Source organism: Panthera leo, chromosome B4 (genome assembly GCF_018350215.1).
Source record: "Panthera leo isolate Ple1 chromosome B4, P.leo_Ple1_pat1.1, whole genome shotgun sequence".
In the NCBI taxonomy this organism is placed as follows: domain Eukaryota; kingdom Metazoa; phylum Chordata; class Mammalia; order Carnivora; family Felidae; genus Panthera; species Panthera leo.
The window spans coordinates 737,186-763,772 of NC_056685.1; the positions used below are offsets into that span (position 1 = coordinate 737,186).

The 26,587-nt window shown below is 48.2% G+C and overlaps 1 protein-coding gene across 3 annotated transcripts in view; it reads right to left on the reverse strand.

Annotated features, from left to right (window-relative positions):
* The window catches only part of LARP4B (La ribonucleoprotein 4B), a 104,808-nt gene that overhangs the window by 33,207 nt on the left and 45,014 nt on the right, over window positions 1-26,587 (reverse strand). For 2 of the 3 annotated variants that reach the window (XM_042944721.1, XM_042944722.1), the window contains 4 exons: window positions 17,462-17,612; window positions 17,059-17,199; window positions 4,333-4,411; window positions 2,266-2,402 (listed from right to left, as the gene is read on the reverse strand). In XM_042944721.1, coding sequence (XP_042800655.1) covers window positions 2,266-2,402; window positions 4,333-4,411; window positions 17,059-17,199; window positions 17,462-17,612 — 508 coding nt within the window. The remainder of the gene's footprint in view (window positions 1-2,265; window positions 2,403-4,332; window positions 4,412-17,058; window positions 17,200-17,461; window positions 17,613-26,587) is intronic. The other variant, XM_042944723.1, reaches the window with a different exon arrangement.

Below are 26,587 nucleotides of genomic sequence, written 5' to 3' on the forward strand. Positions count from 1 at the left end.
CCTTAAAAGCCCCTTTACCCAGGGGTCAGTCCCGCTCAGGTACGTCCACTCTCACACCTGCACCTCTGAGCCGAGGAGACACAGTTCTGTTCTCCACACCCCTGAACTTTGGATCCACGGGAGCATCTTGTCCACATCTGAAATATGCTTGCAGATTCAGCATTAGAACTTTAACACTGATTCTTACTGAAAACACAGGCCCAGTTCACTTTACTGGTTCTAGTGGCCACGTTGTGGCTCTATCACAATGTATTTCTTCATGCTCTGGTGACAAATATCTGAGTCTATTTTTAAATTAGCAACTTCAACTGCATGAAGTATAAAAAAAAAAAATCTGAACCAGCTTTCTGTACCATGCACTACACACCATGCAGAGTACGATATAAAAACAGAATTTATGCAATTCAATCAACACTAGAGTTCTGGTGTCATAGTAGGAAATATTCAAAATGTCTACAGTGGATCTAACTTTATCTTGGGCATTTTGGGGATAGGGTAAGATTTAAACCGAGATCTCTGCTCACAGAGGCTTATTTACGTCACCCTCTTCAGAACAACAACTAACACGCTAAGCACACTCTATTCGTCAGGTTATTACATGTGCACATGCATCGGTAACGTGACAATTCAAGACCCTCTGCCGATACAGTACTGGAAGGGGAGGCGGCGGGGCGTGGAGAGGGTGACAGGGCTGTCTGTCCCCGGAGAGAAACGGCTCCATGAGGCAACCACACGGGGCAATTAAACATCCTCAGGGTCTGCACGAACGACTCCTAGCCAGCATGCGCCAGCTTAGAAATGATCCACGGGGCAGCCAGGCTTCCAAGGAATGCCCGGGGGAAAAAAAGAAAAAAACCTACATCTAGGATTCCAAATAACAGGCAAAGAGCGTTAACAGGGTCACGAGCTTTTAGTTAGGAAAGCCGCCGGCCTCTGCACGTAGGTCGGACCAAAACGCACTCCCGCGGAATCCTGTTCTGAACGTAAGACAAAGAGACACTGGAAAGCATATAGCTATCTTGGGAAACAGTGGTTCCAATTTTCAGAATCCAAGCTTCATAGATGATGTTTGCTAGTTTCTTCACTCCCTGCTCCAATAATTTCATGACGTTATGACATTTTCCTAGGGGCAGAAAGTACAGAATTTTACCTCCAACTAAGTTTGGAGGTAAGATGCTCATTCTGTTCTTCTATTAAGTCAAATGCACGCAAGAAAAAATCATCACCGACTGTTAGCCACCCAGCTAAGCCAGGGAGTATGTAAACACATCTGCCTAAGTGTCTGTGATGGGAAGTCACAGTGGTGACACGGGAAAACGGGGTTTTAGTTCTGCCATGACTGAGGACCAGCAGCCCTGAGAAGGGAGAGTACGGAAAGAATTCATCTGGTGCCTGCAGTCGTGTTACAGAAAGTGACTTTTTGTAATTAAAAACAAGCCCATTTCAAACAGATATTCAGTGTACTGTACACTTAATTTAAAACTCATCCCCAGTGAAGCCGTCCTGGGTGGGAGGATGGGAGCGTGGGGTGGAAGCATTACAAAGGCCGTAAGAGAACCGTGGGCAGTGACGGTCTCACTGATGCGTATCTCCCTGCTTCCAAACTGCCCCAACTGTACCCTTAAATACATGCAGCGCACTGTATGTCAGCAACACCTCAGTCAAGTGGTTTTTATAGAAACACGAAACAAAATGTCAGGTTGTAGAAGCCTTCATCTGCAAAGCAAACCAGGACACCAGTGACCACACCTGTGGCATGCCAGACAACACCTGAAATATCCACGTTTCCTGAAGGCCTGCAGGCCTCGGATATAATGTTTAAACCTCCCTCTGATATCGCCAAATGTCCACAAAACAACTTCACGTACAACATCTTTTTAGAGAAAAACAGTAGTATTTCAGCAAAATTTCAGCAGGAAGTTAGTATTTAAAGAAACCCTCTTTGTCGGTAGAATGCTAATTAAAACATATTCTACTTTACCCTGAACACCATTATCTACTTTATGGTTCACTAACATCACAGCTGTCATTAACCTCCGCATTAGCCCCTCTCACGCCCACTACCTACGATCTGGACTACACAGGGGGTTGGGTTATGGAGCCCCTCGACGCCCTCGCCACACCCACGAGCCACTCAGCGAGGCCAGGAACATGAAGGAAGACCCCAGTCACCATCAAGTACCTTGCACCCAATGGCTATTGAGGTACAAGCTCACACAGCCGTCAAGACCATTTGTGAGCCAGCCCAGACCGCCGTTTACTTACACCTCAGCACTTCGACAATCAAGTTCATGTCAGTACTGAGCTTCTTGACGTGGTCCAGGTTAGCTACCGTGGTGATTGGCACGTACTGATCACTGTCCATCTGCGATATAAGGTACATGTCACTAGCAAGGTTCTCCCTGCAGAGAGAAGACAACAGCTTTGAATTAACCTTCCTTTAAAAGCAAGCTTCGGGGGCGCCTGGGTGGCGCAGTCGGTTAAGCGTCCGACTTCAGCCAGGTCACGATCTCGCGGTCCGTGAGTTCGAGCCCCGCGTCGGGCTCTGGGCTGATGGCTCAGAGCCTGGAGCCTGCTTCCGATTCTGTGTCTCCCTCTCTGTCTCTGCCCCTCCCCCGTTCATGCTCTGTCTCTCTCTGTCCCAAAAATAAATAAAAAACGTTGAAAAAAAAAATTAAAAAAAAAATAAAAAAAATAAAAAAAAAAAAAATAAAAGCAAGCTTCGGAAGAAGCAGGAGTGTGGCATGGGAGTCCTTCAGAGTCAGATGGGAGTTCAAACCCCTTCCGTCACTTGCCATCTCTCTGACCGTATGTAAAAATTTTTACAGACATTTGGAGAGGCAGGGAGGACAAAAGCATACTGCACTTGTTACAATCACAGGGTAAGCCTTTGGAAACATATTTATAGCTTATTTTTGTTCTAAGAAGTGTTTGAGTAGCTTACTAAAGACACAAACCCACGTTTTTAGGTATGAAAATCCTGAGAAAACTACGAAAAGGCCGGGAAAGGCTGGTCCCCAGAGTGCTCACTGTTCAGTCTGGAACACGCACCAGAGGAGCTGCAGACCCAGTGGCAGCCAGGTTACAAGGAAGGAGACGTGAGCAATGACATGGCCCACGGGGTCCCTCCAAGGAAGCTGCAGGTACCAGCAGTTCAGGGGAAGGTGAGCCACTTGCTGCCGTGTGGCCCACGCTGCAAGCTTCTGGTAAGTCTCCATAACCAGGACGGAGTGCTCAAAACCTCTCAGCACAGACACACTGGTTCCGCAGCAGAGGCGGAGGACAATCTGTAAGATCCACGAAGCCACACAGCCACAGACCTCCACCCCCACCTCTCAGGTGGCCCAGGGGGGCGAGAGCAGGGCTTGAGCAAAAGGCGCACACCCAGCTCCTCCAGCACACAGCCTCACGGCCCAGGCTCACGGCCCCCGGCTCTCCATCTCAGAGCACGCCCTCAGGCAGGGTGCGCACGCCCTCAGGCAGGGTGCGCACGCCCTCAGGCAGGGTGCGCACGCCCTCAGGCAGGGTGCGCACGCCCTCAGGCAGGGTGCGGGGGGGGGGGGGGGCGAGGAAGGAAAGCTGGGGCCCCACCCGGCCCCACCCCTCCTCTCCCCACCGTGCAGCCCCACAGTCTACGGGGCCCCCATCAGACGCTCTGAAGTCCGAAAGCAGGCCCAGAAAAACACTTTAAAAATCACTACCACTGATGGGAAACTCTACATGTGACACATCAGTTATCTTCATGCTCAAAGAAAATTACACTTAACCCAATCCCATCCTCTTGTATGTATGGTTGTCGCTTTGAACTTTAAAGGTTCTGCTTCATTTGTCGAGAAAAAAGGTATTACTCAGGAGAAAGAACAACTAAAACTACGAGTGGCACACATACAGAACGCTTCGTTACTGCAGAGTCTGGCAGACTATGAGGACTACTAACAGCAAATTGTTCTCAAACTTCACTGTGCTGAAGAGTGTCTCTGTGAGGCGATGACCTACGGCCCCGCCTTGAGAGTCTGATTCTGTGGGATTTGCGGGGGGGGGGGGGGGGGCGTGCCCAGGACTCTGAATTTCAAAAAGCAACCCAGGTAATGATCATCACGATGGATCCATGCAGACGTGCGTGGAACACCGGCCTAGATGATTATGTTTGGTTCTCCACTGTGTCAAAGGCTAGGACTACTCCACATTCTCTACTTCCTATTAATAGCTATACACAGACATAGATACCAACAGACATACCCCCTCGTGTGTACACAGTGTCACATCTGTATAGAAAAACCGGCACAGAACACTCCAGACAGCAGGGATGAGAAAAACCACCGGCGTCCTTACCTAGACAAGCAGAACTCCAATGTCTTTTTGAGTACTTCTCGGGGGTCCTCCTGGGTTTCTGGTTGAGACTCATTTCCTCCTACATAAAAGCAATGATCAACTTAGGAAAACAGCCTTAGAATTTGCCAAGCAGATGATTCTGCACAGCAATTCTCATGATTTCAATGTACATGTTAATTTACCTACACTGTGCCTTGATAGTAAGAAACTTGCTATTTTACCTACTAAAAAAAAAGAAATCAGAGGCAAAAAATTTAAAACCCCCTCTCCCCCAAACAAAAACAACAGTTTCAAAAATAATCTGAGGGATGCCTGGGTGGTTCAGTCGGTTAATAACGCATCCTACTGTTGACTTCAGCTCAGATTATGATCTTGTGGTTCTTGAGTTCAAGCCCCACGTTGTGCTCTGTGCTGGCAGCGTGGCATCTGCTTGGGATTCTCTTTTTCCTTCTCTCTCTGCCCCTCCCCATTTCAAAATAAATCAACATTAAAAAAAAAAATAATATGAGCAGTAAGATTTATCAGCAAAGTTTAGAGGTCTTCCCCCCCCCCCATCCTGAAAATAAGTGTAAATTATTTAATTCCTTGTCTCAATTCAAAAGGCCTTTCAGGCAGACTGCAAGAACACAGATACTAAAACCAAAATGAAATATAAAGAAAAGAATCAAAATAAGAAAAAGGCAAATACAGGCCAGGAAGATAAAGGCTGGGGATTACAAGCACACGGGCCATAAGGATGATGCAGTCTCTACACTAGAGCCTTATGAACCTGCTTTTAAATGTCCAAGCAGGCATGGGGCACCTGGGTGGCTCAGTCAGTTGAACATCCAACTTCGGCTCAGGTAATGATCTAATGAGTTCACAAGTTCGGGCCCCACATCGGGCTCTGTGCTGACAGCTCAGAGCCTGGAGCCTGCTTCAGATTCTGTGTCTCCCTCTCTCTCTCTGCACCTCCCCCACTCACGCTCTCTCTCAGAAATAAACAAACATTTAAAAAAAAAATTTTTTTAATGTCCAAGCAAAGTTCCAAGTAAGAAGCCTCTGGGCCAGAGATCCTACTGGAGGATACCAAGTGAGCAGACCCTCAACAGGAGACAGACTGGCCCGAGCCTCTAGAGGCGACTTCTTCTAAGATGGAGGATGGTGGGGCGCCTGGGTGGCTCAGTCGGTTAAGCGTCCGACTTCGGCTCAGGTCACGATCTCACGATCCGTGGGTTCGAGCCCCGCGTCGGGCCCTGTGCTGACGGCTCAGAGCCTGGAGCCTGCTTCGGATTCCGTGTCTCCCTCTCTCTCTGCCCCTCCCCTGCTCTCGCTCTGTCTCTCAAAAATAAATATTAAAAACATTTAAAAAAAAAAAAAGATGGAGGATGGCACAGTGGACAATGTCTGAGCACGTGTCCCATGAGGCACCACTCACGGACCAGGGGGTGAGCTGGCACGCAGGGTGAGGTCCTGGCACCCCTGCACCTGCACACCACAAGAGCAGGATTTTCACACTGGAGTCTGGGGTGACGCCCCTGCCCTTCCCCCAGGACTCTGCACTCCAGGCAAGGACCCCATTTTTAGGTGGCCAGGATATCAAAGGCACCAAAACACTAAGAACAGTTTTCATATACTTCTACATAAATCTGCACACATACTCACGTACGTGGAGTTTTCCCACAAGAGACACCAGTTTAAAAGTCAAAGACTGACAACAGTAAAGACAAAGTGGGGCATTTACTGAACAAGTAAGCGCAAACTCTCTGCTCCCAGCGGGAAAGGCGATCTGCAGCTGAATGAGTCAACATGGAACGTAGCATCAGGTGGAGTCAGACATGAAGGAGACCGCCCCCGTGCACGAGGAGAGACTGCCCGGGCTGCTCCGGACATGGCGGCCACTGCAGCGGTGGCACAAAGCAGAGGCCAATGGAGGAGACGGTGGGCCTGGCGGGGATCGGGGGAAGTGCGTTCTCCAGCAGGGGTGCCGCCAGAGCACGGGACTGGGCGCCTGCAGAGAGGTCGGCACGTCTGGGCAAGTCAACGGGAGCAAACGATGAGGCCACAGAGGCCGGGAGGCGGCAGTCAGAGCCTGCGGGCCTTGTGGGCTCCTGCAAGGAGATGAGGATTCTAACCTAAATGTGATAGGAAAACAATTTTCACCTTGGAGAGATGTCTCCGGTCTGTACTGAAGACGGACAGTGAGGCACAGGAGGGAAGAAAAAAGCCTGGTTAGGACGCCAGTGCAATAATCGAGAATAAACTAGCATTTGGGACAATTCCAGGTAAGGGTGGGACTTCAGCCAAGAATACAGAAGAGCGGTGGTCTAGGACCGACCCCTGGGCAGGCCAATCTCCCAAGGAGAACAGAGAGGGTGTGGCCAAGGAGGGGACATGAAGTCAGCAAGAAACACAGGACACGGCAAGGTCAAGGGACAGAAGAAGCCAGAGTTCATCACTGGAGGCCTGGATAAAGGCAGTCACAGTGCTGTTGATGAGCCTGGGGCAACAGTCTACCTGGATGGGGCTTGAGAGGGCATGGGACACGAGCACATACAGGCAGCTGGCCCAGACAATGCTTCTGGAGAGTTCTGCTAGGGGAAGACCGGGTGTAGAGGGCAGGCTCATCTAACGTGAGAGAGAACAGCGCTATGTGGAAGGCTCCTCCTATGGCAGAGAAAGGGTCCACGAAGACCCTGAGAGCACAGAAAAGGGTCCCAGACAGAGGCTGAGGTGTACAGGTGTCAGGGTGGAAAGTGTGCTTCTGATGGCTCCAGTCTTCACGTGAGGTCATCTGCTTCTAGGCAAGATGGTGGAACCGGAGGTCCCCCCCACCAGCAACACTTCGGCATCCACCCTCGGACAACAGTGCCCAATGGGAGCTCTGGCGTCCAGGGAGGAGACTGTGAAACCTGGGTACGGTCCAAGGCTGAGCGGAGCCGTTTGAGGAGGCAGGCTCTGCATCCAGGCAGCTGACTTGCCAGAGGCCCCAGCTACAGACCCAGAAATGCTCTGCCCCTTGAGGATTCCACCACACCGTTCGGCTTGGGCCTGTCACCAGCATCATTGCTAAGGACCCCAGGAGGAGCCTGGCCCACCTGAGTCCTGGGTAATCAGCACAAACACCTCGGTCCTGGCTGTGGGCCCCAAAGTGGGCCCAGCTCCAGCCCCCCAGGCTGCAGTCCAGGAGTCCCTAGAGCAAGCCCAACACAGTCAGACTGTAAGTACCATAAGGGCACCAGAAGTGGGCTCCTGCCACTCTCTACCACAGTCCCTGAGCAGGCCTGCTGGCCAAGGGCCCCCCTGGAAAATACCCACAGTCAGTGCCTCTGGAGACAGGCCAGCCGACCCAACCTCAGGCTGACAGCAGGTTCTGAAACAAGCCTGTGACTTGGCTTCAGCCCCTCCCAGCAGCCCACAAGCAGCTGTGCCCGCCCAGAGACCCAGCAGGAGACACAGCCGTCCCTGTCCCCAGAGCTCCCAGGGACCACACAAGATCCACAGCCAGATTCCAATGTAAAGGAGACATACAAATGGCCTGACAAAGGGTCCAAAATAATCATCTTTTAAAGAAACTCAGTGAGGGGCACCTGGGTGGCTCAGTCAGCTAAGTGGCCGACCCTTGATTTCGGCTCAGGTCATGATCTCACAGTTCGTGAGTTTGAGCCCCGCGTCCGGCTCCAACTGATGGTGTGGAGCATGCTTGAGATATTTTCTCTCTCTCTCTCTCTCTCTCTCTCAATCTCTCTCTCTCCTCTCCCCTCTCTCCACGTGCATGCTCTCCCTGACTCTTAAAATAAATAAACTTAAATAAAATAAAATAAAATAAAATAAAATAAAGAAATTCAGTGAAATCCAAGAGAACACAGACAACAGAATCAGGAAAATGATGCAAAAACAAAATAAGTTTAGTAAGGAAGAAGAAACCATACAAAAGAACTAAACAGGGGTGCCTGGGTGGCTCAGTTGGTTGAGCGTCCAACTCTTGATTTCGGCTCAGGTCATCATGCCAGGGTCGCAGGATCAAGCCCCACATTCAGCCCCCTGTGCTGAGGCTGTTTGAGATTCATATTCACCGCCCCCCCGCCTGCTGGTGTTCTCTGTTTAAAATAAAACAAACAAATAAACAAAAACAAAAACCAAACAGAAACCCTGGAGCTAAAGGACACATGGACAGACCTGAGAACAGAGTCAGACATGCAGAGAAACTTGGCAGATGTGAGATGGGTCATGTGACATTAGCCAGTTAGAGGAGCAAAAAGAAAAAAAAAGAAAAGAAAAACAGTGAGGAAGTCTATGTGAGTACTGGGACACCATCTGCTGGGATTCTGTGCACTAGCATAAACTGTCTGAAAAAAAACAAGAAAACAAACCCATTCATAACTGCATCGAAAAGAATAAAATACCTAGGAATAAACTCAACCAAGGGGTGACAGACCTGTACCCTGAAAACTTTAAGACACTGATAAAAGAAAACTGAGCAAGACACAAATACATGGAAAGATACTCCATGCCTGTGGATTGCAAGAATATGGTTAGAATGTCCACACCACCCAAAGCAATCTACAGATTCCATGCAGCCCCGACCAAAATTCCAACGGCATTTTTCAGAGCTAGAACAAACAATCCTAAAACTCATATGAAACCACAGAGACCCTGCACAGCCAAAGCAATCTCAAGCAAGAACAAAGGGGGCACAAATGCTCCCTGATTTCAAATTATATTACAAAGCCAAGTGATCAAAACAGATTGGTATTGAAATAAAAAGACACACAGATCAGTGAACAGAATAGAGTCCAGAAATAAACCCACATATATACAATTCAACTGATTTTCAACAAGACTGACGAGAATACTTAGTGGGGAAAAGGTGTGTCTTCACTGAACGGTGCTGGGAAAATGAGGCAGCCACATGCAAAGGAATGAAACCGAACCTTGATCTTACAATACGTACAAAAATCAACTCAAAACAGACTGAAGACTTAAATGTAAGACCTAAAACTATAGAACTCCTACAAGAAAACGTAAGGAAAAAGCCCCTTGAGATGAGGCTGGGCAATAATTTTTTTGGTCTTGCAAAACCATGCAAGTGGGACCACATCACACGAAAAGCTTCTGCTCAGCAAAGGACACCATCCACACAATGAAAAGGCAGCCTACAGAATGGGAGAAGATATTTATGGGATCTAGACCTCTTTGATAAGGGGTTAATATCCACAACATGTAAGAAATTCATTCACAATAGCAAAACAAAACAAAAATTTCATTAACAGTGGGCAAAGGACCTAAATAGACATTTTTCCAAAGAAGATGTACAGATGGCCAACAGTCCATTAAAAGATGCCCAACATCACTAACCATTAGGGAAATGCAGATCAAAACCACCATGAGACAACATCTCACACCCACCAGGATGGCTAGTATCAACAAACCAAGATAACAAGTGTTGGCAAAAACGTGGAGAACAGGAACTCCTGTGCGCTGCTGGTGGGAATGTAAACTGGCACGGCCACTGGGGAAGACAGTGTGGAGGCTCCTCACCAAATTAAAAATAGAAGTAAGTACCATATGATCCAGTAATGCCACTGCTGGATGCATATCCAAAGGAAATGAAATCAGTATCCGGTAGAAACAGCTACACTCTCATGTTCGTGCAACGTTACTCACAGTGGCCAAGACAAGGAAACAACCCAAGGGCCTGTCGACAAATGAATAAATAAAGATGGGACGTATACGAACACTGGGATATTACTCAACCATAAAAAAGGAGGCATCCTGCTATCCGCGACAACATGAACGTTGAGGCGCTATGCTAAGTGATACAGTCAGGTACAGAAAGGAAAAAAAATACATGACGTCACTTGTATGTGGACTCTACCTGAGGGTAGACCCACGGTTACCACGGGCTGGAGAGTGGGGGAAATGGGGAGATGTTGGTCACAGGATGCAGACTTTCATTATCAGACGAATTCAAGTTCTGTGGATCTAAGGGACAGCGCGGTGACTACAGTCGACAATCCTGTACTGTACACCTGAAACTGGCTAAGAGGGTAGACCTTAAGTGTGAACACACCAGAACAAAACAACTACGTGAGGTAATGGATATGTTAATTATGTTAATTAATTAGCTTGACTGTACTAATCATTTCACAGTGAATACGTAATATCAAATGACCAATGCGGTATATTTTAAATATATTCAATTTTTACTTGTCAATTAAACCTCAATAAACCTAGAAAAACCGTAACCTCACCCCGCCATTTCCTTACATTGTTTCCTTACACTTCTCTTTTCTATTGTGGTTACCATCCTCCCACATGCCCTATCACGAACTTATTATGTGGGTTACTTGTCTGTCTCTGTCAAACAGATATAAGCTCAAGTAAAGCAAGGGCTCTCACCAGTCACATCACTGATGGACCCAAGTAAATGTGGCACATGGTAAGTTCTGAATAAATACTTTCTGAATGGAAAACGAAAACAGTAAACAAGTTTTCCACGTGCAGGAACATCGGCCCCTAAGAGAAAGGAGACGTACGACTTTCCGAGGCCCAGGCTCAGGAAGTGAGAAGCCAGACAGAACTCAGTGGGCATGCTGCGTTAAGGGGCACAGAAGAGGGTGCCAGGACAGGGGGCACAGGGAGGGGCCCGCTCAAGTAGGCAGCCGTGTCACGGCAGCGGTGTGATGGGAGTCCCTGAGACCGGGACGAGCCCCCTGGAAGTCGAGTAGCAGCACGCAGACCTCTCTCCCCACGGGGCTGGAGACGTGCCTGCCACCCCCACTGGACCAGGGTGCCTCCCGCTCACAGAGCATGGGGTCCTGCCTCAGGGGTGGGAAGGAACCGGCCCGACTAAGCTCCACTCCGCTCAGGCCTAACAAATCTTTGAGCAAGCTGTAAAAGTATCAAACATTTCCAAGTAACTTAGATGTACGTTGGAACGATAACCAAAATACTTAAAGAAATACAAAACCATTAAGCGCCCAACCAAGACAAATTCAATCCAACCAAAACTCACCACAAATGTGAAGCAGGAAAATAGGACTCGTTATTAACAGCAACCTGTCCAGAACTAACACAGATGTTAACATGAATTGACAAAGACATTATAATGGCTAGCCTCCACGTGCATAAAAAGTTAGGTAGAAATGTGAAAATATTTAAAAGACGCACAAGACTTCTACAAGTGAAAACGACAATGTCTGATATTAGATATAATGGAAACTTTCCAAAATGAAACTGAGAAATAAGAGTTTTTAAAAAGGACCCAGGACTGGTGAGCTCCGGGACAACTTCAAGAGTCTTATACAGGAAAAACCAGAGATCGTGAAAGAAAAGACCGGGATGGGGGTGGGAGTCACAGATAGAGGAGCATCATTTGAAGAAATTACGGCCAAAATTTTTCCAACTTGGATGAAAATATTTATAAACAGATTCAAGAAACTCAATGAACACCTACCATAAGAAACATAAAGGCTGCTTTTAAGATACATCATAATTAAATCCCCAAAACCACTGACAGAGAAAAACAGCTTGAGGGGCGCCTGGGTGGCTCAGTCAGTTAAGCATCTGATGTCGGCTCAGATCATGATCTCACAGTTCATGGGTTCGAGCCCATGTTGGGCTCTGTGCTGACAGCTCAGAGCCTGGAGCCTGCTTCGGATTCTGTCTCCCCCTCTCCCGCTCATGCTCTCTCACTCTCTCAAAAAATGAATAAACGTTAAAAAAAAGAGAGAGAAAAACAGCTTGAAACAGAAGTCTGTGTGAAGTGCTGACAAAAAAATCTGACAGAGAATTCTACACGAAGCAAAAGCAAATGTAAAACAGAGATGGTTTCAGAGACACCAAAGCTGAAACAACCCATCACAGCAGATCTGCACTATGAGAGAAGCACCGGAGTCCTTGAGGTGCAAGCAGGAGCATAAGCAAAAGGAAGCCTGAGGGGTTTACACAAAGGAAGGAAGACCACCAGAAGTGGCAACTACAGAACAGCCCCATTAACAACAGCAAAATACACATTCTTCTCAAGAAAAAAGGGAATGCGTACTAAGATGGCCCATATTATGGGCCATGGTACAAATCTTAATAAATTTAAAGGGATTCAAGTCACAGTGTGGGCAGGGCAGGGGCAGAGAGAAAGGGAGACAGAATCCGGAGCAGGCACCAGGCTCTGAGCAAGCTGTCAGCACTGAGCCCGACACGGTGCTCGAACCCACAAACCACGAGATTGTGACCTGAGCCAAAGTTGGATGCTTAACGAACTGAGCCACCCTGGCGCCCCTGAACTGAATTTAAACACACACACACACACACACACACACACAATATACCAGGATACACAGAGATTGTGCTAATAAACGAGTATTTAGGAGGAGATTTATAGAAATAAGTGGCCACCTCAGAAAAGAAATGCCTCCCATCAATGAGCTCAGCTTCCATTATAAGACACTAGAAATAAAAATTAAACCCAAGTAATGAAGAGAAAGTAGATTATAAATATCAGAAAAAAGAAAATGAAACAGGAAGGAGAAAAACGATGCAGAAAAATCAATGAAACCAACTACCACTTCTTTCAGAAGATCAACAAAATTGACAAACCTCTACACAGATTCATGAGAGGGGGGAAAAATAGCTATGAATTACCAGTAATAGTAAGAATGATGCGGCATAGCTACAGATCCTACAGATGATAAAAGAATAAACAGAGTTTTATGAGCAATTCTACACGATAGAGTTGACACTTTAGATGAAGTGGACCAAATCTCTCTTTGTGAGACACAAGTAACCAAAACTATCTCAAGAAGAAATGGACAACCTGAGTAGGCCTACATAAAAAATCAAACTGGGGAGGGCACCAGGGCGGCTCAGTTGGTTAAAGCACCAACTCTTGATTTCAGCTCAGGTCGTGATCTCGTGGTTTGTAAGTTTTGAGCCCCACATTGGGCCCCATACTGACAGCATGGAGCCTGCTTGGGATTCTCCCTCTCCCTCTCTCCGCTCCTCCCCTGCTCATGCTCTCACTCTCTCTCAAAAAAAAAAAAAAAGGTAGCTGAAAACTTTCCTTCAAACAAAACTCTTAGGCCTGAAGGGCTTCACTTCCTTCATTTCTTCATCTAAAAAAGAAACAATGGCCTCTTCAAAAAAAATTAACAGAGGAAATACACTGAAAACTATAGACAAACATCCCTCATGAACACAGATATGAATACTTTAAACAAAATTCTGGCCAATCTAATCCAACAACTAATCAAAAGTGTGTTACACCATGACCCAGTGAAGCTTATCCCAGCAATATAAAGTGGATTATATACAAAGTCAATCAATGTAATTCATCGAACACACTAAAAGAAAAAAAGTATGATTATCGCCACAGATGGAGAAAAAAGGCATGATAAATGCCAAAAACCACTCCCGATAAAAACTCTCAGCAAATCCTAACAGAAGGGCACCTCACGAACCTGATAAAGGTCATATACGCAAAACCACACTAACATTACACTTACTGGTGAAATGGCACGTTTCACCCCTACGATCAGTCAGAGGTTTGCGCTCATGATCTGTTCACCTTTGTAATGAAGGCTGTAGCCAGGGCAATCAGGCAAGATAAAGAAATATAAGGCACCATATTGGATAGGAAATAAAACAATGTTTTTAACAAATAACACGACTGTCCATGTAGAATATACAATGGAATCCACAAAAAGTTCCTACAACTAGGAAGTGAGCTTAACACATTTCCAGAGTGTATCAATTCACAAAAATTAATTATATTTCTAACTGGTATAAAAATTCCAAATTAAATTTTTTTTAAAAATCTCTTAACGATAGCACCCCCGCCCCCCAAAAAATGAAATACGGATAAACTGGATGAAAGATAGGAAAGACCAGTACACTGAAAAGTAAAAATGTAGCCAAGAAAAATTACAGAAGACCTAACTAAGTGGGGAAGTGTAACAGCTCATGTGCACTGCACTGAGACGTCAAGTTTCTCCAAGTGACCTACAGATTCAGTGCGATCCCAATGAGCATCTCAGCGTTCTGAAGACATTGACCAGCTCAGCCTAACCTGTATGGACATAAAAAGGAACTAGAATAGTTCAAATAATTCTGAAAAAGAAAGCTAACACCACCTGTTTGTAAGAATTATTTACAGTAATCAAAACAGTGGGCACTATTGTGAAAACAGACTTAACAGATGGAACAGAAGAGTGCCCAGAGATGAACCCACACGTAGGGACAAATGATCCTGACGACAGCCACAGACAGCCCAGGGGAGAAGGGGGTCTTTCCAGCAAACGGTGCTCTAACAGCTGCACACCCACACATGAGGGAAAGAAACAACTCTGCTGTCTACCTCACACCATATACAACAACTGACTTAAAATGAGCCACAGACCCCAAAAATGTGAAACTTAAAACTACACAACTCCTGGGGAGACACCTTTGTGACTTTGGATTCAGCTTAGATTTCTTAGATACAAAACCAAGAGCAAGACCATAAAAGAAAAAAGACCTGATAAACTACACTACAGACCAAATTTAAAACTTCTGCTCTTCAAAAGACACTGTTGGGAGAACAAAAGACAAGCCACAGACTGAGAGAATGTATTCACAAATTATACACCCCGATAAGGACTTGTATCCAAAATGTATAAAGAACTCCCAAAAGGCAATAGTAAAACCGAATAACGAGAGACAACTTGAACAGACCCTTCACCAAAACAGGCATACGTAGAAGATGTTTGACACCATTAGTCATTAGGAAATGCAAACCAAAACTAAAATACGATTCAACTACCTACCTTCTGAATGACTAAACTTAACAAGACTGACCACACGCAGCATCGGGGAGCATGTGGAGCAGCTGTGATCTGCTGTGAGCACGACTGTGGACGAGCACTCAGAGGTCCACTATGGACCACAGCTCTACCATCTTTCCGGAAGACAAACCTACCAGGTGACACATCTGTTCCGTTCTTGCGTATCTACCCAAGAGAAATGAAAACATCTGTCCATACAAAGCCTTGTGTTAGCAACGTTCATAGGAGCTTTATTGGTAATAGCCAAAAACTGGCAACAACCCAAATATTCACCACCAGGTGAATGGAAAAACAAACGGTGGCATACAATGGAACGGAATAAATACTGCTCCGCAATAAAAGGAAATGACCGATGAATGTTACAACGTGGTTGAATCTCAAAATGAGTAAGCCAAGTAAAAGAAGCCTGACAAAAAGAACACATGATGTAAAACTCTATTTACATAAAGTTCTAGAAAGTGCCAAGAGTGACAGAAAGCAGATCAGTGGTTGCCTGGGGCAAAGAGAGGACACAGGAAGCTTTCAGTGGTGACGGATATGTTCATGATCTTGATGGTTTTACAGGTGTATACACATCTTACCGAATCTGGTAGAGAAATCAGTGTGGAGTGGAAGAGTCAGCGAATCAACTCGATAGTGCACCCAACACTGCTCCAAACTAGGGAAAATAAAACTTACAGACAAGCTGGGATGCACTCTAAACACGTGATGTTTATCGTACATCAATTATGCTTCATTAATGCCCTACACCCCCAAAAGCAAAGAGGAGGAAAGGGCTGGGGTCTATGGAGAACAGAAGGTGTAAAACAGCCGTCCAGGGGTTCCACCGCACCGTAGCCTTGGCCACGCCAAGGGCTAGCCGGGAGTCTGTGACCCCGAACTGACGATGAGAGCATTCCACGTGCTACCCATTTTGTTCAGCCACCTGCGCCCACCTGCTCAGGGGTCAGCATGTGGCAGGTAGAGAGCTGACGCAAGGAAGTAACCGAGGAGACGCTCTGGGTGCTGCAGGCGGAGCCAGATCACAGCGGGGGCCACCAGCAACAAGTGCCAGCAGCCACAGTGCAGGCGCGGTGTGCCCGGGGCTCACCCTCCCCCGGAAAAATACACACACACACACACACACACACACACACACACACACACGCTGCTGGACTACGGAAGTCTGATAAGCAAGACGTGCAATGAGTTGTGTTCACAGATGGCCTCCCGGTAAGAATGCGGCAGCGGCGCCGAGGGAAGGGGGCCCTTCTCTAGCTCAGGTGTAGCTCCAGACAGTCAGCCGGGACACCAGATGCACTCACGGTGCGGTGCGTCTGCTCCGATCTACCAGATTCCCAGTAGATAATCTAGGGCAGTTATTTCTCCCACTCTGGTGGCCCCATCCAATGGTTAGTGAGGAGAGAGCGGCCTGCCCCACAGTCTGCTGGCACTCTGAACTGTGAGTCGTCTCTTAGATGACAGTGGAATCAAAATTGGAGGTGAGCCATCCATGCCCCATCACCCCTGGGTACTTCTACACTGGCCACATCCTGGCCCCAAAGAGAACTGCTCTGTTCCTTCTTCTGAAAACAGCCTTCAATACTCCCTTCCGCGGAAAACCAACTTCCTTTGGGGCTGACTCTCTATTTCAATACTCACGTTCCTTTTCTGTACTTCTACCAACACCCGGACCTATGGCCCATCTTCTGCTTCTCCTGATTAAACCAGACCCACCTTTCAGGAACTGCTCAGATCTTAAATGCCTTGTGGCACCTTGCCAACCAGAACTCATCTCTGTATCCAGATAAGAGGGAGTTCAAAGTAGAATCAAAGGAAGCAGTGAAAGGCAACAACGTTTAGAGGAAGATTTAAGAAGCTAAATTTTAAAAAGCAACATAAAACAGTCCTCAGTGTACATAAAAATGAATTCACGAAAGAGCTTTACCAGTCTCGTTGTTTTCCGGCGGAGATTCATACTCTGAGCGGTCCAGAGCCGACGTGCTCACAGCTGGTCGGTCCGGCTCCTGCAAATCGGACAGCGCCACACTCTCATGACCTTTGTCACCATCACCATTGGCATCCAATCCTGGAATCAGGAATATTACCCCGAAGGGCAGGATTAGAAGAATAAATTTCTCTTAAAACAAAACAAGCAAAACAAAGGCTTAACAGTTGCAGTTACTTGAGTTTTTTTAACTTGATTGTGACAGATCTCTTGGCTCTTAAATACAGTAACAAACCAGGACACAAATCTTAATTGGTAATTTCTTAAAGGCGGGTTAAATGGGAACAAAGACCAAGCCTTGAGGGCAGAGGCCCTCCTCAGCACCAGCAGGCTCCGGACTCACCCTCCTGGCCGCAGGCTGTGCAAGGCCCAGCCGGCTCCTCCCAGCTTGCACTCACACCGCCATCCGCCGCACCGCCCGCTTCCAAACGCAGCACGGGGGTCCCCCACACTTTAGCATTAGGGTTTAGCTCTGAAACCTTGGCTGTCGGTACCTAGGGGAAAACGCAACATACACATTTGCATCCCAATTCTAAACAAACACAATTTTACTCATTAATTTAGAGCTGAAACGCCTCTACATGAGAGAATTACACGTGCAAAGTAACAAAAGTTGAGGCACTGAGCTGGGCCTCATTCACCATCAGGTTCCTCATTTCCTACTAAGTGCAGGCTCTCGAGAAACTACAAATGAAAGACGAGGTCCCCAACTTCATGAAGATTCAATAAATAACTGGGGATCCAACTGTCGTCTCTGTTCTAGACAACCCAACACAATTCACAGATTTACAGAGACGAACAGAATGTAGATGGATAAAGTTCATACGTCACAGACCTCACTACCGTCCCTCGGCATTTACATGTTTTCGGTCTGTTTTTTCTTTTGTTTTAACCCCTGCCCGTCTCTCTCCTAGTCCAATGCCGCTGTAAAGCCTGGGTGCCGAGCAGACTCTCCACCGTGCAAGCACACACATCCAGCTTTCCCACATTACTGTATTCAAGCCACCAAACTGGCCCCCTGAGCTCGTGTACACACTGCATGCTCTCTAAGGTCCTACCCCTAACCCGGGTCTCCCCCGCCGGTGGCACCCGAGCAGCTAACTGCACCGAGCGTTCCCAACACAGACCCACGTGGTCCTAGGAGCGCGGCGCCCGGAGGCAACACACTCGCAGCCACTGCGGTGCTCCTCTTGCTACAACACGTCTGTCTGGCCCACGAGCCCACATAAACTCCTGTATGTCCCTTTGGTTGGCCACTGTATCGCTCATGTCTGGCCGCCCTGACCTCAGGACAGACATGCCTGAGAAATACGCTGAGGAACGAATGTGTCATACGCAACAACACACAATTTGCATGTTCCACTATCCAAGGAACTGTGCAAAGTCTTAGGCCACAACCGAAGGGAGACCTATCCTTATGTCATCTACTACTCCTTAAGCAGTAGAAGCTCAAATCCAAATCAAGTGTTAGGAACTTAGCACAACGTTAAGCAGTTAACCAGTATTCAAGCGATCCTCTTGAGTGACAAGGGACCAAAGAATGGAGACGTGTGATCAGGAGCAGATGACAGGAAGACTGCCTCTGAGTCTGCTAGATGCCAGGCGCACTCTATGCACCTTCCTGGGCTTCGTCGCGACAACCCTGACGGTCTCACGAGCAGGAGACCGAGGCAGACAGAGGTGAAGCAACCTGCTCACAAAGACAGTAAGCAGAAGACCGTCCTAACCCCGGCAAAAACGGAACACTGTCAAGAGTTTATGACCGTCTTGTAATTCACAGGAAGAACACCTGCCCCCGTTGTATGTGAGGCGTGGGGCTTCTCCCGCGGTCACGTGGGACTCTCAGTGCCTGTCGACAACTCACGCTTCACCTGCTTGGCTACCTGTCTTGCTTCTCCACTGAAAATTCAGGGCCAAGCAGTGGTTATTAAACCCAAACGTGAGCTGACCTTAAACAGCTGCGTCCTGAGGCGACTTCACATAAATGACCGACACCACTCTTTCCGAGCACAGCATCCACAAATCCTGACGCTCTAAAGAAACTCAACCCCCAACGCTAGGCTCCATAAAGCAAACCTACTGATTCACACACCTGTGTGTTCTGGACAGGAGAAAGCACGGCCCCACCGATGGCCTCCCGAGTAGGGAGTGAGGGTAACTAGGATCAGAGAAGGGAAAAGGATTGGGGATAAAGTATAAAGTAGGTGACCCGGTCGGGGAGGAAAGCGGCCAACCCTTCATCTCAAATTAGCACCGCCCGCTCTTCGATCGGCCGCCGAACCATCACTCGGAGCAGCCCACTGGCTTCTGAAGTGTCTGCCCCTCTGGTTCTTCCACCTGCAAACTGGACCCGGGTGAGAAAGACGTGCACCTGGGCACAGAGACAAGACGGTCCGAAGAGAAAGCCCACGTTAAATGTACTCGAACTAGGAGCCCACCCAGACACACGTCACAGCTGAAGAGCCGCTTTGGAGCAAGACACACGGACCTCACAGGAAGGGCAGGCGGCCCCAGGGTCCGCGTGGGCACCACACTGGACCCCGGCACGTGGACCCCAGCAGCTGACCGGCAAGCATGCCCGCTTTCGTAAACAATCGTGTGTGTATCAAAGGCCGAATTTTCTAGTGTTTTGCCTCCACAATTCAAGAAGTGAGCAATTACTTGCATGTAACTCTTTCTGGCAAAACTCCCAAATGTGGGAATGGAAAGGAAAGAGAGAGGGTTAATGGTTAATTCCCTAAGTTGTGGAATTTATTATTTTTTTTTTAGGCTTATTTTTAGCCTATTATTATTTTTAATAAATTATTAAATTTATTATTTTCACATCATTGGCATTAACATTTGAACCACATCTATCTCCTTACTATCATCAATCATTTTTCTTGCCTAATGCAACAAAAATCACTAATAATAAACTAGTATCAAGAAGACAAGTAACAAATGTTGGCGAGGATGTGGAGAAAGGGGAACCTCATGTACTGTCGGAGGGAATGTAAACCGTGCAGCCGCCCTGGAGAACAGTCTGGAGGTTCCTCAAACAACTGAAAATAGAAACACCAAATGATCTAGCAATCCCACTTCTGGAGATTTACCCTGAGGAAAACAGAAATACTAATTTGAAGAAAATGCAGGCACCCATGTTCACTGCAGTATTATTTACAGTGGCCAAGATATGGAAGCAACCCAAGTGTCTCCTGATAGATGAACAGATGAAGAGGTTGTGTGTGTGTGTGTGTGTGTGTGTGTGTGTGTGTGTTGTGTACATACACAGCGTAAAGGGACTCTAACACCCTGCCATCTGTGACAACGTGGATGCACACAGAGAGCATTATGCTAAGTGATATAAGTCAGACAAAGATAAATACCATATGACCTCACTCATATGTGGAATCTAAGAACAAACAAAGAGACCGAGCTCACAGAACAAATTGGTGGCTGCCAGAGGTGGGGATGGGGGTTGGGAAAATGGGTGAACTGTTTTTTGTCTCAGTTTAAATAAGCTGAATCTATAAATAAATATACGTAATATATACTTATTTATTTTATAAATAATTCTACAAATATTATAAATTATAAGTTATAAGTATTTTATAAATAATATATATATTGATAAATAAATATAAATGAGATTTGCTGTTAGAAATACGCCTCTCAATTATGCATGTCCAAAAAGACTGCTTTAAGGGCAAGAGTAACTTCATGTTTGTTCAATGTTTGCACTTAGTACAGACTGTCTGAAAGACACTCAAATTAGCTGCCCGTTACAGCAGCTTCTATGAAGCTTCTTCCAATTGAGCAGGGCCTGCCTGGGCACTGTGGTCGGAAAGCCCTTGCAGGTGCTTCCAACTGACAGGAGACAGATTTCAGAGCCAGGTAAAGCAGCAAATTTGACCTGCCTCGTGCAGGTACCATACAAAAGTAAGAGAAAGCATAGGTTTTGAGTCGTCTATACTGTCCAAGTGCGGCCTTTCAGAAATGACGTTAAAATTCAACGGGCAGATGTCTACCCTGCACCAGTCAGGCGGTGTGAGGAAGGACAGAGGCCGCACAGGCTCAGGTGCACACACAAAACATCCACACACAGAAGGGGGGCTGTACCAAGCTGCGACTGATGGCCAGCAGCGCTGGGTTCGGTGCTGACAAGAGCTGATGCACAAACTCTGGCTTAAATACACTGAACAGTAAACTGAGTCACGCTCTCCAGTTTGAAAATGGTTAAGCTGATGCTACAGTAACTCATATCCTCATATGAACATTCAAATGACTGCTCATTGCTTAAAAAAAAACAACAAACTCAGTGACAGTTAAAAGCAATCAAAACAAAACGCTAGCATTTCCCAACACCATAATAAAAACTGCTAAAACATACTTACTAAATGTCCGCCTCTATTCTGCCATCCCCAAATTGCAGCGTCTTCTGCCACTGGTAGCTGATATGGGGGCTTCTCCATCCAGAACAAAGCGACCTCTAAGTCTGGCGGCTTCCTGTGCAGACACTCATCAGGCATCTGTTCCTCTTCTAAAGCGTCTTTCCCAACTGCACGAGCCCACGGACAGCCCTCTGGATAGCTGGTGCAGCCGTCAGCCAGTCCTCCGGAAAACGTCTGACTCGCAAACCCTCCCGCTGGGTAACAGGTGAGTCCGCTCGAAAACTGGGAGTACCATCCCTCCGGGAAGCCCTGCAACCCTCCTCTTGCGAGACTTCCAGGTATCGTCACGGCGTCTTCTGTGAGTGACAGAACGTGGTCCCCACAGTGTGGTGCCACCATTTCTGCACCGCCACCTGGGATGGCGGGAATGACCTGTAGCGCCTGGCGAGGAGGGTCTGTGGATCTGTCCACGTGGGCAGGATCAACACCGGTCACACAGGAATATCCCTCAAGAGTCTCACCTAACTCCATTTCTCCAAAAGTCACCTGAGGGCTTCCCACAAAAGCCACTCCGCTGCTAAATCCAGGGCCATCAAACGTGGGCTCGGCACCTCTTAGCTGCAGACAGGGTGCGCGCATGCTTGTCCCGCGCCTGTCGAGGCTGCCCGTCTCCCCTCCCTTACCTGCTAGCGCTGGCCTGCTTGTCCCCGACGTGCTGCTACCCGAGGTGTCAGAACCTTCCTCCGCCGACTCTGAGAAACCCTGCTCCGGTCCTGGTCCCGCATCTTCACCGCTGTTAGCAGAGTCCTTCTCTTCTACTTGTGACCTCTGCTCACCTGAACTTGAACTCTGGTGTAGAGGTGGCACAAGATCAAGAACTTCATGTCCGTGGTCCTTCACTCTGCAGGCTTCATCACTTGCTTCTCCGTGGCTGGTTCTGGCACCAGGGCGCTCTGTTCTGTCGGACCTACTATGAGCCCGTGTGTCCTGATTGGGTGCTGCCCTGCATGCTGCTGTACTGGTGTCCCAGTTAAAGGTGGCTTTCCAGTCTGACTTTGCCTTTCCTCCGCCGTTCTCACTGGTCTCTCTGAGACTGGCTTTCAAGGACTCTCTGCCGGCACCTGCTAATCTTTGCTGGTCACTCTCTGCACTCTTCACACACATTTCATCTTCTGTTTTAAAATTCCGGCCAGTTTCACTTTCCTCTTCAGTGCAGCCGAAAGCAAACGCGGAGGAGACAGAGTTACTCTTAAGACATCTGGAGCCATCAAGAGCCTTCCCATCCAGGGGCACTTCCCGCGAGCTTCTGAGGGCCGGGGCGCCCATTCTTTGGAATACTCGCTCCGTGTTTGTGTCGGGCGGTGCACCAGTTAAATCACAGATACGTGCTTCGGCCTTGCCAGGCCCGGGATCCACACGCGGGTCTACCGGATGTGAAGATCTCCGTTCAAAAGCCCTCTGTCCACGACCCTCATCTGCAAAAATGCTCATTTTATCCTTATCCCGAGAAGATGAACAACTCTCAATCTGCAAAGACAATTCTTTATCTGCAAGCTGCATGCTCCCACGTTTCAGGCTGCAGCCAGCCCATCGCTGCCTCTCGACCATCGCTGGACCCGGGGAGTGTTCTGGTCCAGGATCACCAGGTCTCTCAGGGGCTACTTCCTGGAAACTGGCATGAACGGGAAGACACTCATTTCCGAAGCTCAGGGGAGGAAAACACCTGTGTGAACTTAGGTCAACCCTACCTAGACGTGTGGAGAAGAGACTGTCTGGTCTGCCAGCATCGGAGCTGAAGTAATCGTTGCCTTTTAGCAGTCTGACAGAATTATTTTCTCCTTCCTTTTCAGAGTTTACACCCCGACCTCCACGGGCTGCTACAGCCCCAGATCCCCCACTTCCTGCAAGCAAATCGGCATGTGAACCTCGCGTCGGACTCACTAGTTCCTGACTCCACTCCTCGCTCTCTTCGGGGATGGCGTGCACGCGTCCTAGCGAGCCAGTGTGTGTGTCACTACTAAACTCAGTGAGCACGCCCACTTGACGTGAGGCGCTGCTCTCGGTGTAATCGTTAGGGAACCCGGGGCAAGCATGTGCCCTTAAAGACACGGTCAGAAGTTCACGACCAGGGCGAGTACTTCCCTTAAAGGCTTCCTTCATTCCCCCCGGACCTGGCAGGCCCCATGGGGCCAGCTCTCCCCGCGGTGCGTCTAACCGCCCTGGGCCCCGCACAGCTTTCTCTGGAGGCCGGGACCCCCTGCGAGTCCCCTCTGCGGGGACAGCTGACCAACCGTCTTCTACCACAGCTGCTCCACATGCGGGGGCTCCTGGCTCGGCGGCAGCGTCCAGGCAGGCGGGATCTACGACACAAATGCTGTAAAACTCGCTCCCTCTCCAATCCCTGTGTGCCTTGTGACTGACACGCACACGGTCTTCGCCCTTCATCTCCCTACCTGCCCAGCGTGGACGGGCGGCACCACTGCCGATTTCAACGGCCACCACTCCTCTCCCCTCTGGCACCGGGTCGGGCTGGGCGGCCGGGGAAGGGCCCAGACGGCTCTGGTCGGAGGGCAGCAGGGCACCAAAAGGACACTCGTCCCCTTTGGAGCAAACACCTTCAGAGAAGCCCGGGTCGCTGACAGCGCCCGCACGGTGGGCATCCGAGACACCGTCCCGGCCCTGCTCGACAGCAACAGTTTCTGAATTCTTGTCACTCCCGCGTGAGCGTCCGCACCGAGTGCGGGGTGGGGACCCCGAGGAGGAAGCAGAGCCCACCGAGCGCCCCCGCAGACCCCGCAGACCGGGCCCGTGGGGCTTCTCCCCTTCAAGGGCATCAAATAATGAGGACAGAGCTGTGCTCCTCTGGCTCTCCGGCTCTGCCTCCTCCACAGATTTCTGCAACAGGCCGGCTTTTTCCCCGTCATTGTCGCCACCGAGTTCCCTGCTGAAGCAACAACCCATGTCCGAAAGCTCGCACGCTCGCATAACACGCCGGGCCTTCTCGCAGCCTCCACAGGCGCGTCTCGGGGAACCTGCTCTGGTTTCCGCCGGAGGCCAACACCCAGATCCCAAAATAGCCCCTTGCGCGACAGTCACATGCCCCTGCCACTCAAATCCAAAATCCTAAGTGCCACAGGCCCTGCCCAGCAGCCAGCCTCCTCCACGCACTAAAACCCAAACAACACGTGGATTCCAAAGATTCAGACTCAGAAAAGCAACAAATAATTTTCACATTATTTTTCCCATTCTCATAAACTCAATTAAAAAAATGCTATAATTGTTATACGAGCCAGAACAAGGCACTTCAGACTCCTGCCTTTTCCAGTGTTTCCACATTCTCTGAATTCTGTATCAGGGGATGTGGCAGCCACAGAGGCTGGCATGCATGCTCCCTAAAGAGTGCTCTTTAGGGTGTACAGGCAGTAGAGTTGCACCTCATTCCCTGCCTCTGAGCCTGAGGTCTGTGGGCGTGGAGGAGATTCGCACAAGAGAGGCACAAGGTTGGAGCTGGAGCGGTGTCCTTAGGGATGCACGGTGCAGTGTTTTTGGTGAAAGACACATTGTCTCGGATTTGCTTTAAAACACCCCAGCAAGTAAAGAAACACATACCTACAATTTTTATAAAGCATGTGTGTGTGTGCGCGTGTGCATGTGTGTGTGGAGGGAAGGAAGAGGTAGCAAAATGAGAGGGGGGAAACTGTTCAAGTTCACAATGGGCACACATGGTTCACTTAATTATTCTTACTTGCACAGAGCTCTAAACATTCTCCTTAAGAGAAAGGAAAGAGCGAGGCACCTGGGTGGCTCAATTAAGCATCTGACTCCGGTTCAGGTCTTGATCTCCCAATTCACGAGTTTGAGCCTCGCATCAGGCTCTCTACTGCTAGTGCAGAGCCTGCTTCAGATCCTCTGTCTGTCCCCTTCACACACGCTCGCTCTCTCTCAAGACTAAACATTTAAAAAAGAGAGAGGGAGAAAGGAAAGAGCAAGAGAAAAAGAGGAAAAAAAGAAAACCAACACCCACCAGGCCAGGACCAGGACCAGGAAGTCCCTCAAAAGTTCCCAAAGCCCCTCCTGATTGAGGTATCTGCCCAGGTGTGAAGCGGTTTGTGTCACTACACGTGTAAGCTTTGGCAAGTAATCTGATCTCGGCCTGTTTTCCCACTTGTAAAATGGGACCAAAAGCAATACCTATTTTAAAGAGCTGCCGTGAAGACAGTAAGTAAAATACTCGGAATGGAACCCTAACACATTCTGGCCCCAGCCCACGTCTACAGTCTCTCCTTTCTCTGCGATGCCACCCTCCTTACCTTCTCTCTCTCTTCCAGAGAACTCACCCAACCAGCCCCAGCATGGCCCGTCTTTCCTCGAACCATCCATCACGGCCCCCACTCCTGTTTCCCAATCTCACCATCCTTCCTAAGGCCAGCCCTCCCAACTACGCAAGATGACCGCTTCCCATCCCCACACGCTGGCCGCTCTTTATGCCTCTAGGAAAGCATTCTAACACAAGTCTTGGTGCCTGTAACATCAGCCACCTCAAACCAGGGTCTGTGGTGGCTGATGCAACCACAAAATTTTATTATTTTTTTTTAAAGTAATCTCTACCTTCAACGTGGAGCTCGAACTCACAACCCTGAGATTAAGTGTCGCATGTTCTACCAACTGAGCCTGCCAGGCGCCCCCTAATACATTCTTCTTATTTTTTAATATTACAAATACAAAATTTTAAAGATATGCTCACGTGTGCACATAAGGTTAGTAGCACACTGGCACTGTGTGACAATACTTAAATTGACCTACTCTACCAGAAAGAGAGTTGGATTTAAAATGTTACAAATTCATTCATGCCTGGTGAGAGCCAAGTAACTCCAGGTATGCCCCAGACACAAACTGGCAAAAGCTATGGGAAAGTCGTTCGCACGGCATCCAGCAGCTCAGGCTGTGGTAAATTCAAAGGAACCCTGGGTAAGCAGACCACAAGTACCCGGTGAAGCAGCTTTAGTTCCAGCAAAACATCACTTGCCACACTAAATGAACATCATAAATTTGCATTTTACTGGTTTGGGCAATTAAGTTTTATATTTGGTAAAAATTAC